This window comes from Sinocyclocheilus grahami, unplaced genomic scaffold (assembly GCF_001515645.1).
Source record: "Sinocyclocheilus grahami isolate Dianchi unplaced genomic scaffold, SAMN03320097.WGS_v1.1 scaffold1020.1, whole genome shotgun sequence".
Taxonomy (NCBI): domain Eukaryota; kingdom Metazoa; phylum Chordata; class Actinopteri; order Cypriniformes; family Cyprinidae; genus Sinocyclocheilus; species Sinocyclocheilus grahami.
Window position 1 is genome coordinate 58,770 of NW_015506199.1, and position 14,661 is coordinate 73,430.

Consider the following 14,661-nt stretch of genomic DNA (forward strand, 5'->3'; position numbering starts at 1 on the left):
GGCAACCACACGTGATGACCCCGGGCTGGACTCCGCTTCATCCACGGTGAAAGCCCATCCTGCGATCCACGGCACAAAGTTGTAGTATTTCCTCCGCAACCAGCACGGATCAGCTCCAGGCATGAGGAAGCAGATATTGTCCTCTTTTGGAAGGCCAAACAAAGTAGTTTTGCTTTCACAACGAATCACACAGTGCCTTCACGACATGGTGGCGGCAACAATACTACAGCGAGAATAAAAGTTACGCCTTTTTTCTTTGCGTGAACATTTGGGCGGTGTTATGCAAATCTTCCCACATAGTGACGTAGGTATGTGGGGGCGTGTTAGAACGAGCCGTTTTAGGTAGGCGTGGCTGACTTAACTTTTATAAGGAATATCTCTTTGGATTTGAGACTTTAGTCTTTGCAACTTTACAGATCTTCTTTATGCACCAAGAGCTTGTAACACTCCAAAGAGAAAGGAAAAATTGAGATTGCATCATATGACCCCTTTAACGTTCAGAGGAGAGCACGCGTATGCACCGTGATGCTCTCCAAAACGGCGCTAGGGGTGATGCGGGGGAGAAGAATTGTTGAAAAAAAAGTCATTGTTTTCTATATGCACAAACTCTTGTAGTTTCATAAAATTACGGTAAAATTTAATATAAATATAACATTAATTGAACCACTGTCACATGGACTGTTTTACCGATGTCTTTACTATGTTTCTGTGCCTTGATGGTGGTAGTACCCTTGCTGTCTATGGAGGGTCAGAGAGCTCTGAGATTTCATCAAAAATATCTTAATTTGTGTTCCGAAGCTGAACGAAGGTCTTGCGGGTTTGGAATGACATGAGGGTGAGTAATTAATGACAGAATTTGCATTTTTGGGCGAACTATCTCTTTAAGCCTTTAAAATGGTTCATTTTGTTTTATTAGTGCGCACAGCTTGTCAGTGAGCAGTTTTCTTGTCTCTGCTTTAGGGAGAAGCAGGAGAGAAGAATACGGAAGTAGATGTTGCCCAGCAGAGGCTGCCACCACGCAGGTTCAGACCTCGATTTCAAAGGTTCATATCCTCATTTGTATGTTTGGACCAGATTAATTTTTTTAAATTTTTTGCATGATGTCTAACATTTCATTACCTTAAACATGCATGTACCCTGTGCGGATTTAAAGTATTATGTTAACACAAAAGTCTCTTTTCTTAAATATGCAGGCCATTGCGTCCTCGTCCACACCCTGGAGAGGCTCAACAGACGGTAGTCCCCACAGAAGAGCAAGAATCGACCCCTAAAGAGAGCCAGACCAATAGGGAGCAGACTGAAGGGCAGCCCCGGAAATCCCGCAGACAATTTAGTCGGCGCAGACAGAGGAAATCTGAATCTGGTGCCTCTAAAGTGAGTGATTTTATAGAAAAACGCAGTGAAGTAAAGCTGCTAAAATTGAAACCATTAGCTTTGTCTTTGCTGCCTGACGTTAAAAAGGGGTCATGAACTGCCTTTTTTGTTTGTACTGTTCTCTGAGGTCCACTTATAATGTTATCAAGAAAAAAAACATAATTGGCTATTTTCGTAATGGGCTGTTTTCTGTCCTGTTTTGACCCCCATCATCGGAACTCTCCGTTTGAAGAGGCGTGGCAGATTGTAGACTGAAGTAAACACCCACTGGAATGATTGGCATACAGTTGTGTATGTTTGACAGCCTACATCCTTCATAGATGGATGCTGATGTGATTTCGGTTAAAAACGTATAAATACTCTGTACATATCAAACGATCTGTAATAACAGACAAAGCAATAGTGATCGTGTAATGAAAACAGTTACTCACACTTGTGTGGTGCGACATCGTATCTAATATAGTTGCTACAGCATCGTCTATTAGTTTCAATCTTTCTGAAAATCCTGTTGAATCGTGCCTCCTTTGTAAATTAATCTGCGGTAAAATGAAAAACACATGACCAAGTTTTACTGACGCAGTCTGGCACTTCATTAAAAATAGTCAATCAAATAAAGTTTATATTTGGTTTCTGCGTAGAACTGCATTTGCCGCTCGACATTTACCTACTATGTGCTTGAATCGGTGGGCGGGGCTAAACATGCAGGGGCTAAACATGCAGTGTAAACATGCAGGAGTTGATCTTCTGCAGAGGCAGTGTTTAGCCACACAGTTACGTCATAAAGTGACGCATTCCAAAACCTGTTGTTTTGGCAGATTGACTTCAATATAAGCTGTTTTTAGATGAAGTCAAGTCAACATTATTTATATAGCGCCAGGGGCGTAGGCAGCGGACGGGCTGGATGGGCACAGGCCCTCCCACGCTCATGAAAGTCCCCCCCTAGTTTATTATACAATAATAATTATTGTTTAATCTATTTTAACACAATTGGAGAACTATTATAACATCTAAAATAAATCAAATGTCACAGTTGGACTGTAATTTGCAGCTGTTTTAGAAAATGTTAGAAAAACGGCAGCAATCCATAATTCTCTAAAAAAAAAAAAAAAAACAGAGACCTTTTTTAAAAACTCGCTCTGACAGGGAGAAAGCCCGTCCATCAGCCCGCAAGTAACGGTAAGACTTTGTTCCAGGCGCGAACTGGTTCATTCTGTGAACACTACTGTCTGGTCGATTATGAATGTCAGTCGGTGTTCAAAGTCGTTTGGTATGCGGTGTCTAAAGACTTTAAGACCAGCTGTTGCTAGTTGTCCTCACAAAGATTAGCCTATTTTTATTTATTTTTTTTAATATATAAATTGTGACTGACGCCGGCGATTAACTGCACCCGTTTCCTAATTTGTAGGCCTATTATTTTAAATAACGAAGAAAAAAAACCAAAACACAAAACCACTAACATGACATTTCTGAATAAAATAATTTTATACACTTGGTTATATCTAATTTGGCATTTTCAATTAACATAGGCCTGTTACATTCTTCTTCTTAGCCTTTTATTATGAAATTAATATTACAATTAATTTGCCCCGCAATTTCATAGCGCATCACCGCATAACAGACACGCTGCGAGGATAAAGATTAGGCTAGTTTACTCCTCATTGAAAATGTTTTTAAAAAGGTCTTTCAAAACTGGTTTATTATAGCTACAATGAATTATAGGCCTATAATTAAAATTAACACTGCAATCATCAATGAAAAAGCTTTATTTCAAGCACCGACTTAAACGGGTATTATTATTTTTTATTTATTTATTTATTTTTTAAACGAAATGTTTCTTCTCTCTGTAAGTATTTATTTATTTATTTTTTATTTTTTTGTCCACTAGCCTATGTTTGGGCCACAAGAAATATTAAGGGAGTAAATTAAAACATTTAGCTATATAGGCCACCATTATCAGCATATGAAGTAAATTCGTCTCTCGTCGTCTCTGAGAGAATATGTGCCATTAATGCAGCGTCAGATGTGGAAAATACCATCAGTTTTTACTTTCACTTTCTGGTGAATTGACTGAGATTAAGAGGTTCACCGCATAACTCTTGCGCAAAGTTTGCACGTTGCTTGTGTGATATCCATTGGCTCGCCTTCCTGGTTAAAAACAATTATTTACAATATTGCGACTAGGCATGGGCCGATTACCGGTTTCAAGATTTGAAAATTTCACTGTTTCAAAACTGCTATTATTTTCCGTTATACCGTTCCAGCAGTATGCGCTGTTTTTCATGTCTCCTCAAAGAATGCACTCAACATGAGGAATTCCTACACTTTCAGTGTAGAGTAACACGACCCTCCTCCTGTTGGTGCGAGTGAGCGGTCAGTCACTTGTGTGTGTGTGTGTGGGATGGCCACACTTAAGGAGCTGCCCCTGGAACTTACGGGATCGGCAACCGGATGTTTTTTGTCTTGCAAGCAACTCGTCTCTGTTCTGGACTTGCACAAACTGCGTTGCAATGCTATCGTTTTCCAAAATGTAATTTATGTGAAAAATATGAAGTCTGTAAACGCCTGTTAACACTATACCGTTCCAACAGTATGCGCTGTTTTTCATGTCTCCTCAAAGAATGCACTCAACATGAGGAATTCCTACACTTTCAGTGTAGAGTAACAGGACCCTCCTCCTGTTGGTGCGAGTGAGCGGTCAGTCACTTGTGTGTGTGTGTGTGGGATGGCCACACTTAAGGAGCTGCCCCTGGAACTTACGGGATCGGCAACCGGATGTTTTTTGTCTTGCAAGCAACTCGTCTCTGTTCTGGACTTGCACAAACTGCGTTGCAATGCTATCGTTTTCCAAAATGTAATTTATGTGAAAATATGAAGTCTGTAAACGCCTGTTAACACAGGCCAGATATGCTGAAGACAGACGCACAGAGAAAAATACTGTAGCCGGCAGATCACTCATTGTTCATGATGCACAAACTATTGGAAGAAAATCCTCAATATTGATTTGGGGGGTTTATATGAATGTTTTTCGAGGGGAACTGACTGTCTTCAGAAGAGTTTACGTGGTATTTTCTTTCGGCATCTGCTGTTTGCTTCGTTTCGGCATGTAGTATAATTTCACAAAGCTAGTCAGAACATTCTGTTTTTGGTTCAAATTGGGTTATTATTAAATCAAATTGTGTATGAATTATATAACTGTAATTACAGATTTAGGTTAAATTAAGATGTCAGTCTTTATTTTTCTTCCTTTTTAGGAAACCAATCAAAGAAAAAATAAACCAATTCTAATGTTCCTAATATTCTTTGTTGCTCAAAAACAAAATATATTGTGTTCAGCAGGATTTAAAAAAAAAATTTTTACCCAGTCATTTAAAAATAACACTCTTTAGAGCTGTAACGACAATACTGTGAAACCGTGATATTTTTGCTTAAGGTTATCATACCGTCAAAATCTCATACTGGCCCATGCCTAATTGCGACTGATAACCAACCCACCCACCATTGAGTTTGTGGTTGGGGGCTGCGGATTTGCGCTACGCCACTGGACTCCGTCGTTAGTTAGCCTAGAGCCTGCTCGCTTTTGCCCAGGCCCGCACAAAAATAAAATTCTGGCTACGCCACTGTATAGCGCTCTTTTTTTACCCAGTCATTTAAAAATAACACTCTTTAGAGCTGGAACGACAATACTGTGAAACCGTGATATTTTTGCTTAAGGTTATCATACCGTCAAAATCTCATACTGGCCCATGCCTAATTGCGACTGATAACCAACCCACCCACCATTGAGTTTGTGGTTGGGGGCTGCGGATTTGCGCTACGCCACTGGACTCCGTCGTTAGTTAGCCTAGAGCCTGCTCGCTTTTGCCCAGGCCCGCACAAAAATAAAATTCTGGCTACGCCACTGTATAGCGCTCTTTACAGTGCAGATTGTGTCAAAGCAGCTTTAGAGTATTAAACGGGGAAATGGTGTGTTGAAGTAGTGTGCTGTTCTCCTCTGGCCAAACGAAACCAGCAGTTTAATTCTAGGCTGCAACAAAGTCACTGGTTCTTCTGGTTCCTGTGGTCTTGTCCTGATGGCCGTCTAGGTGAAGAGGTCGTCGGAGGGGATCTGTCTCTGGGGCTCATCTAGTTGTCCTGGTCTCCGCTGACATTCAGGGCTGTTGAGGTCATCTTTAGGTGCTGATCCACCATCTGGCTGCAGTGACCATCTAATCTGGATACAGTCTGGATCTGGTGGCTACGGTGACCTCGGAATAAGAATGAAACAAACTAATATTAGTGTAGATGCCATCCAGCTAATGATGTAACCAGTACATTGGGGTGTTATGGAAACTGTTCCCGGTTTAGGTTGATTTAATAATGCAGCCTAACAATCCTTTTAACGCAGTGGTCTCAAACTCAATTCCTGGAGGGGCCACAGCTCTGCAGTTTAGCTCCAACCAGCTCCAAATCACACCTGCTTGGAAGTTTCTAGTAATCCTGAAGACCTTAATTACATGGGCGTAGAATATGCGGGGGATGTGTCTCCCCCCACCCCCCACTTTTAATATCACATACATTTGTCCCCCTCACTTTTTCGGGCAAGTGTGTTCGCATAGAGGTTTTAAAGGGCAGGTGTGACTAAATATAGGTTTAAATTCAAAGAGACCGGATAGTTTCATTCATACTCGAAGCCAGAGGGCGCACTCGTGCAGAAAGTCGTATCAGGAAATCCCTAATATGGACAAAAGCATCCAGCTATTGCTGTATGAACTGAATAAAACCAGAAACGTTTGGAAACATCAAGACATTAAACACAAGATTGCCACAATATATGGTTTGTGTTTTTCAAGTCATCTTCAGGTAATAAACAAAGTATGTGAATAATGCCGTGCTAATTGACATAGTAATTATTACAGTATAGAAACTTCTGCCTTGTGATAAAAATGAAAAAAAAATAAAGTGGTTGTGGTATATAAACAAATCGTTATTATTGTCCAGCAGTGTATCTGATTTTTTTTTTTAGCAAATTAAAAGCTAGAAATAAGACAAAATAAAGTTGCCTATATAGGCCAAACACAGTCAAGAGTTTTTAATGTTTTTGAAAGAAGTCTATTCTGCTCACCAAGCCTGCATTTATTTGATCCAAAATACAGCAAAAGCAGTAATGTGAAATATTTTTTACTATTTAAAATAACTGCTTTCTATTTGAATATATTTTAAATATATTAATTTAAAAAAAAAATTATACACTATACACCATTTAAAAGCTTGGAGTCAGTATAATGTTACAAAAGCTTTTTATTTCAGATATATGCTGATCTTTCTATTCATCAAAGAATCCTGATTCAAAAGTTTCTTGAACCGCAAATCAGTATATTAGAATGATTTCTGAAGGATCATGTGACAAAGAAAACTGGAGTAATGATGCTGAAAATTCAGCTTTGATCACAGAAATAAATTACATTTTAAAATGTATTCAAATAGAACGCAATTATTTTAAATGGCAAAAATATTTAACAATTTTTCTGCATTTGTTGTATTTTAGATCAAATAAATGCAGGCTTGGTGAGCAGAAGAGACTTTTTTTAAAAAGCATAAAAAAAATCTTACGGTTCAAATACTGGTAGTGTATACTGGTAGTGTGTGTGTGTGTGTGTGTGTCTTTTTATTTCAGATATATGCTGATCTTTCTATTCATCAAAGAATCCTGATTCAAAAGTTTCTTGAACCGCAAATCAGTATATTAGAATGATTTCTGAAGGATCATGTGACAAAGAAAACTGGAGTAATGATGCTGAAAATTCAGCTTTGATCACAGAAATAAATTACATTTTAAAATGTATTCAAATAGAACGCAATTATTTTAAATGGCAAAGATATTTAACAATTTTTCTGCATTTGTTGTATTTTAGATCAAATAAATGCAGGCTTGGTGAGCAGAAGAGACTTTTTTTAAAAAGCATAAAAAAAATCTTACGGTTCAAATACTGGTAGTGTATACTGGTAGTGTGTGTGTGTGGGTGTGTGTATATATATATATATATATATATATTTGTTGCCGCCACAATATGGTAAGGGACATAACATTTCAGTCACACGCTTGATGAATTCGGCCAATCACAACTCACTGGATAGCTGGCCAATCAGAGCACACCTCGCTTTTTCAGACCGATGAGCTTTGTAATTATTAGGGATGCGCCGATCCGATATTCATATCGGGTGTCGGCTCCGATAGTGTCATTTTTCTCGGATCGGGTATCGGGCAGAGAGAACGGATCCAAATCCGATAATTCTTTTTTATTTATTTTTTTTAGATTGTGCGAGTTATTCTGTGTTACTTTTGAAGCCATACGATAGCTTAATGTGAGCTACATATGAATATTTAAGTCCTTACATTAAAGTTCACACACACTCTTTTCTCCGCTGTGGCTGTCAGTCATTCGTTCAGCCTTTAAATCCTGGTCACGTTTGGTTACAGCAGTCAGCTCGGTAAAGCTCCCTCCAAGATCATTCTGTGTTCCCATTGTACTTGATTTGTAAATACATGTCTATGATTTTGCAAAAAGGACTTTATCTTCTTGCCAGAGTTTAATGTTTTGTTACTTGCTACCGGGTGTCTGTGAAAACAAAACACGGCGTAGAAAAGACTATAAATAGTTTTTAACGTGCACAGTAACTGAAATTTAAAACTGTTAAAAGAAAGGCTCAATAACTGTTGCACAGATATGATACACTATGCATCAATTTCTCTTCCCTTTGTGCTTTGCAGTTTTTAACATGAAGCGCTTAATGTGCGCACAATGCAAACGCTTCGTGCTCATAGACTGACAACCCTCTATATTGCGAGTAAATCACTCGCATATGTGACTAAGGCCCAATCCAAATTCTATTTTATACCCCTTCCCCTACCCATCCGCCTACCCCTTCCCCTTGTCCCTTGAAACAGAGTGTCAAGGGGTAGGGGTGAAAATATTGCCCTAAGAATTGGGACACCACTACTATGCCGTCACACGCCGTCATATGTCGTCTAGCTCCTACAATACACACACCTATACTGGTGTGCATTAGAGCCTTTCATTACCGTTCTATATTAATGCGCTGCTTACTGACACACACACACGCAGCTCACACATCCAGGAGAAAAGAAACTTGTCAATGCTGCCCCACGACTTTTATTAATAACAGTTTAAATCGCTACATTATATTTTCCAGCAACAAGAGGATAAAATCGCTGGTTTTTAAGTAAACTCACTCTAAAAAGAGAAACGCACAGACGCGTATATACGCAACTTTCATCTCTCTCTCTCTCTCTCTCTCTTGAATTGGCAATATTTGAGAAAAGGGTTTAGCAGCACAGATATATTTTCACTCACAGAACACTCTGAGCGCTTCAGAGTTTCACTCTTCGTCAAGCGATCTGATGTTTTTCATCTGAATGGATGCGCAGCGCACCTGTGTTTGTGTTTTTGGCGGAATGTGTTTCTAGTGTGAAGTGCATGACTCGCCGTCGCTTTCTCTCACACGCTCAAAGACCGAGAGCGAGCGAGAGTCTTGCATAACATGCAGAATTGATGCGATACATGTAAACGATATACTTTTGTTGTATTTTCCTTTAAAAATAACAGTTCCTTTGGAATTCTTCAGCTTTTAAGAACTGCCGGGTTTTCCTGTAGTAGGCAGAAGTAATGCACAAACGGCAATCTCATTGGCTGGTGCTCACCTATTATCGTCCCTGTTTTGATTTCAGCTAATGAGTTCGAGCGAACGCGCACAACCTGATTAATATTCATGAATCCAGTAGCTCATTAATCCTTAGTGCGTTTCTATGTATTTGCACTGCGTTGTAGTTTAGTTGCTCTGTGTGCTGGCTAACATGGTTTTAAATCCGGCTGAGAATGCGCGACTCTAGGACGATCCTCCTCTTTATACTGCCCGTAATTATTATTTTTTCTTCTGTTTTTATCTATTTTTGCGCGCTGTCTCAAGGAACTTTGCTGCCTACTGGCTCCTGGGGGTTTTTTGGTTTCTTTACCCTAGTAAAGGTCGGCCGCCGCTGCCCATCAGTATAGACCAATAGGTTGTTTGCACATGACGTCACTGATGACGCGCAAAATGCAGCTGGAGGGCAGGAAGTGATTTTTCTCCATAGGAATCACTAACAGAAACTCAAAATGCCAGTGTTTTGCGTTGTTTATGGATGCTTAAATTGGCTAAACCGAGAAACCACTAGGAGCTTTTATCATGTACGTGTGGTGTTCATAAGTGGGGGAAAAGTCAAGAAAGTAATTGAAAAACGCTTGGAAAAAGTGGCTTGTAAACCTGTCTGCGGTCGGGAGGAGCGAAGGTCGTGTGATAATGCTCGTGTGTGTAAATGGTTATTATAGGATATAATAATATATTAAGATATTCAGCCTTCAGTGAAAATGGCTCTAGTAAATGCTAGGTCATTGTAAAACATTGAACAACTTTTTCTCATCTCACGCCTTGGGTTTTCTGTTTGTGACTGAAGCCTGATGACCGTTTGTCTCTGGGTGAACTATCTCCTTCTGACTGTTCTTTTTCTAGCTCTCCCAGGCCAAATGGACCTGGTGGGGGTCTAGCTACAATTTTCAAGAAGTCATTCAAATGTCGACTACTGTCTGTAGATGCCTTTTCTAGTTTTGAGGCACAACTCTTGCATATCGATCTGAATGGTCCTCTTATCTGCATCCTGGTTTACAGACTACCCAAAGTTAGGACAACGTTTATTCATGAGTTTTCAGACTTTCAGTCAAATCAAGTGTCACGCTGTGATAGAATGTTGGTTCTGGGGGATTTTAACATCCATGTCTGCTGCCCCTCTAAACCTATGGTTAAAAATTAAGAGTCTCATTGACTCGCTCAATTTTGTACAGTGCGTTTCTTCTCCTACTCATAACCTAGGCCCCACACTAGATCTTATTTTGATTCGTGGTCTCTGTACACTCATGTGAAGTACTCGATGCTGGTCTTTCTGATCACTGTTCTGTATTATTTGAACCTGCAGTCCCATATGTACAGCCCATCCTCTCTCAGCCTGTATGCAGCTCTCGTGTTTTTCATGCCACTACTGCACTAGAATTCTCTAAATTTTACTGCTTTTTTCCCCCCCTTTTTCTCTTTGTCACCTGACATGAACACTGATAAGCTGGTTCTCATGTTCAACTCTGCTTGTTCTACTGCATTGAATACTGTTGCTCCGCTGAAGTCTAGAAAGCGGCAAGCTAGATCTAGTCCTCAACCTTGGCTAAAAACAGGTGGAAAAAGGATGGGCTTCAGGTGTCTTATCAAATTTTGAAAGATTGTCTAACCACCTATCAAAAGTCTGTCAGCGATTGCAAAATCTCAATACTTTTCAAATTTGATTGCCATGAATGCAAACAGGCCAAAAGTTCTTTTTAAAACTATACACTCCGTTTTTAATCCAGCCGCTTGCTCAGCCCCTGTTGGCAATCTCGAGACCTGCGCAGAATTCTTCAGTTTCTTTGTGCAGAAAGACATCAGATCTCACCTCTCTCCTCCCGACACGGTTCATTCTCACGTGATCTCTCCTTCTAGCAGTTTCACTAGTTTTAAACCAGTGACTCCATCTCATTTTAGTGCATTAATTTCTAAGATGAAATTTGCATGTTGTCAATTCGATGTACTGCCTGGCCGTTTGCTTAGAGAGGTGTTGTTGGACACTAATAGCCCTGCCCTTTTAACTATTATAAACAGTTCTTTGACTAGTGGGGTTTTCCTTTTAAACGCTTCAGTAGAGCCCCTGTTAAAAAGGTCTCACCTTGATCCATCTGTTCTTAGTAACTACTGGCCGATTTCTAAACTCCCATTTATTTCTAAGGTTTTAGAGAAAGCAGTGCTATCACGGTTTACTTCTTACCTGGATGCTTTTAACATTCTGGATGAGTTCCAATCTGGTTTTAGAGCACTTCACAGTACAGAGTCGGCCTTGCTTAACGTTATGAATGATCTTTTGCTGTTCATTGATTCGGGGTCCTCTGCCATTCTGATACTGTTAGATTTGAGTGCAGCCTTCGACACTATTGACCATGACATCCTCTCGAATTGACTCAAATGTGTAGTAGGGGTTCAAGACATGGCATTACAGTGGTTACCCTCTTATTTAAAGGGTAGGACTTTTTCAGTAAATATCGGGTCGTTCACCTCGCCCTTTATTGTTCTCGCTCTACATGCTTCCCCTAGGCTCTGTTCTCCAGAAATCTAATATTAACTATCATTGCTATGCCGATGACCTCCAACTTTACCTTCCAATCAAACTTGAAAATGACTGTTCTTTACAACTTTTCTCATGTTTTGACGAAGTGAGAACTTGGATGGCTAATAATTTTTTGCAACTAAACGCTGACAAAACTGAGGTGATTCTGCTAAGCCCGCTGCACTCAATACTACTCTTACGAGTAGGTTAGGTTCCCTTAGTGATAACTTACAACACCATGTAAAAAATCTAGGGGTCTATTTCGGTCCATTACTACAATTTGACAAGCATGTAAACACAGTTGTAAGGAGTAGCTTCAACCTCAGATCTGTTGCGCAAGTAAAACATTTTTTCTTTCGACAAGATCTCAAAATTGTCATCTATGCACTAATCTCTTCCAGGCTGGACTATTGAAACATTCTGTATGTCGGCCTTCCTCGAAGCACTCTCTCTGCTTCAGATGGTTCAAAATGCGGCAGCCAGATTGTTGACTGGAACAAAAAAGAGGGAGCATATTATTCCTTTTCTTGCTTCATTGCACTGGCTCCCTGTCAAATTCAGAGTTGATTTTAAGATCCTCCTTAAGGCATTGCAAAAGTCAGCCCCAGATTATATCTGTGATCTTATCCAGCCATATACAACCTTTAGGTCATTAAGATCTTGTAACCAGCTTCTTTTTATCTGTCCCTCGTTCTAGCTGTAAATCCAAAGGTGACCGAGCTTTCGCTGTTGCGCCTAAACTCTGGAACAGAGGCATCTCCATCGCTCTGCATTTTTAAATCAAATTTAAAGCCTCATTTTTACACCCTTGCATTTGAGTGATGCTGTGTACGGTACTTTTGGTGTGTGTGTGTGTGTGTGTATGTATGTGTGTATGTATGTGTATATATATATATATATTACACTTATTTTATATATATATTTTTTCCCTTTTAATTTTGAACTCTGTTGCTTCTTATCTAACCTTTTATTGTAAAGCACTTTGGATCAACGATGGTTGTTGAAGTTGTGCTCCATAAATAACTTGACTTGACTCAAATAGCACACCTAGGTTCCTAACTGATGATGAAGAATTGACAGAGAAGCCATTAAGTGTTAGACCGTGTTCTAGGTTATTAAATGTGGAGGTATTTGGTCCTATATTTAACACCGTATGTATGTGTGTGTGTGTGTATATATATATATATATATATATATATATATTACACTTTTATTTTATATATATATATTTTCCCTTTTAATTTTGAACTCTGTTGCTTCTTATCTAACCTTTTATTGTAAAGCACTTTGGATCAACGATGGTTGTTGAAGTTGTGCTCCATAAATAACTTGACTTGACTCAAATAGCACACCTAGGTTCCTAACTGATGATGAAGAATTGACAGAGAAGCCATTAAGTGTTAGACAGTGTTCTAGGTTATTAAATGTGGAGGTATTTGGTCCTATATTTAACACCTCTTTTTTTAGAATGTACATTTAGTCATTTTGCAGACGCTTTTATCCAAAGCGACTTACAAATGAGGACAATGGAAGCAATCAAAATAAAAAGAGCAATGATAAGCAAGTGCTATAACAAGTCTCAGTTAGCTTAACGTAGTACACGTAGCAAGGGTTTTAATTGTATAATAAATAAAACGGAATAGAAAAAGAATAGAGCAAGCTAGTGTTAGAATTTAACAGTAAGAAATTATTAGTCCTCCAGATTAACAAGAAAGTTTTGAATTCTGAAACTTACAGAATGTTTTTATGGCACAAAGACCTCCTATTTATCAAAAGATCAAGGGAATTTTGATTTCTCCGTTAATGACCCCTTTAAAGTGAAATTATCATTAGCTGCCACAGTTCTGCAACAGGGCAATTTTCGGTTTAGCTGGACCGATAATCAGTTTCTCAGATGTGAAATGTTTTTGTTTAACTAGGTTGTATAAATGTCTTTTAAATATCTGACTTGTCAATGTTTAGGATGGAGATGAACCTGAAAAACCGGAGTCCCCGGCTCAGGACTCCAAGCCTGCTAACGTCAAATCCTCTTCTGAAGCTTCCCCAAAACAATCCCTTAAAACTGATGTGAGCTATTTATGCATGTAATTGAGAGAGAGAGAGAGAGAGAGATAGATATATATATATATATGCATGCGCACACATGCATACACTACTGCTCAAAAGTTTGGGATCAGTAAGACTTGTAATGTTTTTTTTTTTAAAGTCTCTTACGCTCATCAAGGCTGCATTTATTTGATCAAAACCGTAATCTTGCAAAATGTTATTACAATATAAAATAATGGTTTCTATTTTAGTATACTTTAAAATATAATTAATTTCTGTGATGCAAAGCTGAATTTCTATCAGCCATTACTCCAGTCTAAAGTGTCACACGATCCTTCAGAAATCATTCTAATATGCTGATTTATTATCAGTGCTGCTTTTCTTTGGAACCTGTGATACTTTTCTCAGGATTCTTTGAATAATAAGTTTAAAAAGAGCATTCATTTAAAATGGAAATCTTTTGTCAATTCTTTCTTTCTTTCTTTCTTTCTTTCTTTCTTTCTTTCTTTCTTTCTTTCTTTCTTTCTTTCTTTCTTTCTTTCTTTCTTTCTTTCTTTCTTTCTTTCTTTCTTTCTTTCTTTCTTTCTTTCTTTCTTTCTTTCTTTCTTTCTTTCTTTCTTTCTTTCTTTCTTTCTTTCTTTCTTTCTTTCTTTCTTTCTTTCTTTCTTCCTTCCTTCCTTCCTTCCTTCCTTCCTTCCTTCCTTCCTTCCTTCCTTCCTTCCTTCAATTCAAATGAGCTTTATTGGCATGACTGTGGAACAGCACAATGTTGCCAAAGCAATAAACAGTGAACAAGTTATACAGGCATATAATAAAAAAAAAAAACTTATTCATGACCATATTGTACATATATTATCACATAACACAAAAAAAACATAGCAAATACAAGGTAATTATTTACAGAGAGCATTGATAAAGAAAAGGGGGTTTAGCCTTTGTCCCTCATATGGCAGGAGGATACATACTCTCTGCTAGGTGGATACACTGTTTTTTTTTTTTTTTTTTTTTTTTTTTTTTTTTTTTTTTTT

The 14,661-nt window shown here is 38.6% G+C and overlaps 1 protein-coding gene across 3 annotated transcripts in view; it reads left to right on the forward strand.

The window, feature by feature from the left end:
* The window catches only part of LOC107565716 (Y-box-binding protein 2-A-like), a 25,490-nt gene that overhangs the window by 3,471 nt on the left and 7,358 nt on the right, over nt 1-14,661 (forward strand). Inside the window, exons 6-8 of one of the 3 annotated variants that reach the window (XM_016250977.1) lie at nt 961-1,043; nt 1,194-1,374; nt 13,550-13,654. In XM_016250977.1, the coding sequence (XP_016106463.1) occupies nt 961-1,043; nt 1,194-1,374; nt 13,550-13,654 (369 nt within the window). Of the gene's footprint in view, nt 1-960; nt 1,044-1,193; nt 1,375-1,606; nt 1,643-13,549; nt 13,655-14,661 lie in introns of those variants that run through there. The other 2 variants (XM_016250980.1, XM_016250978.1) reach the window with 2 other exon arrangements.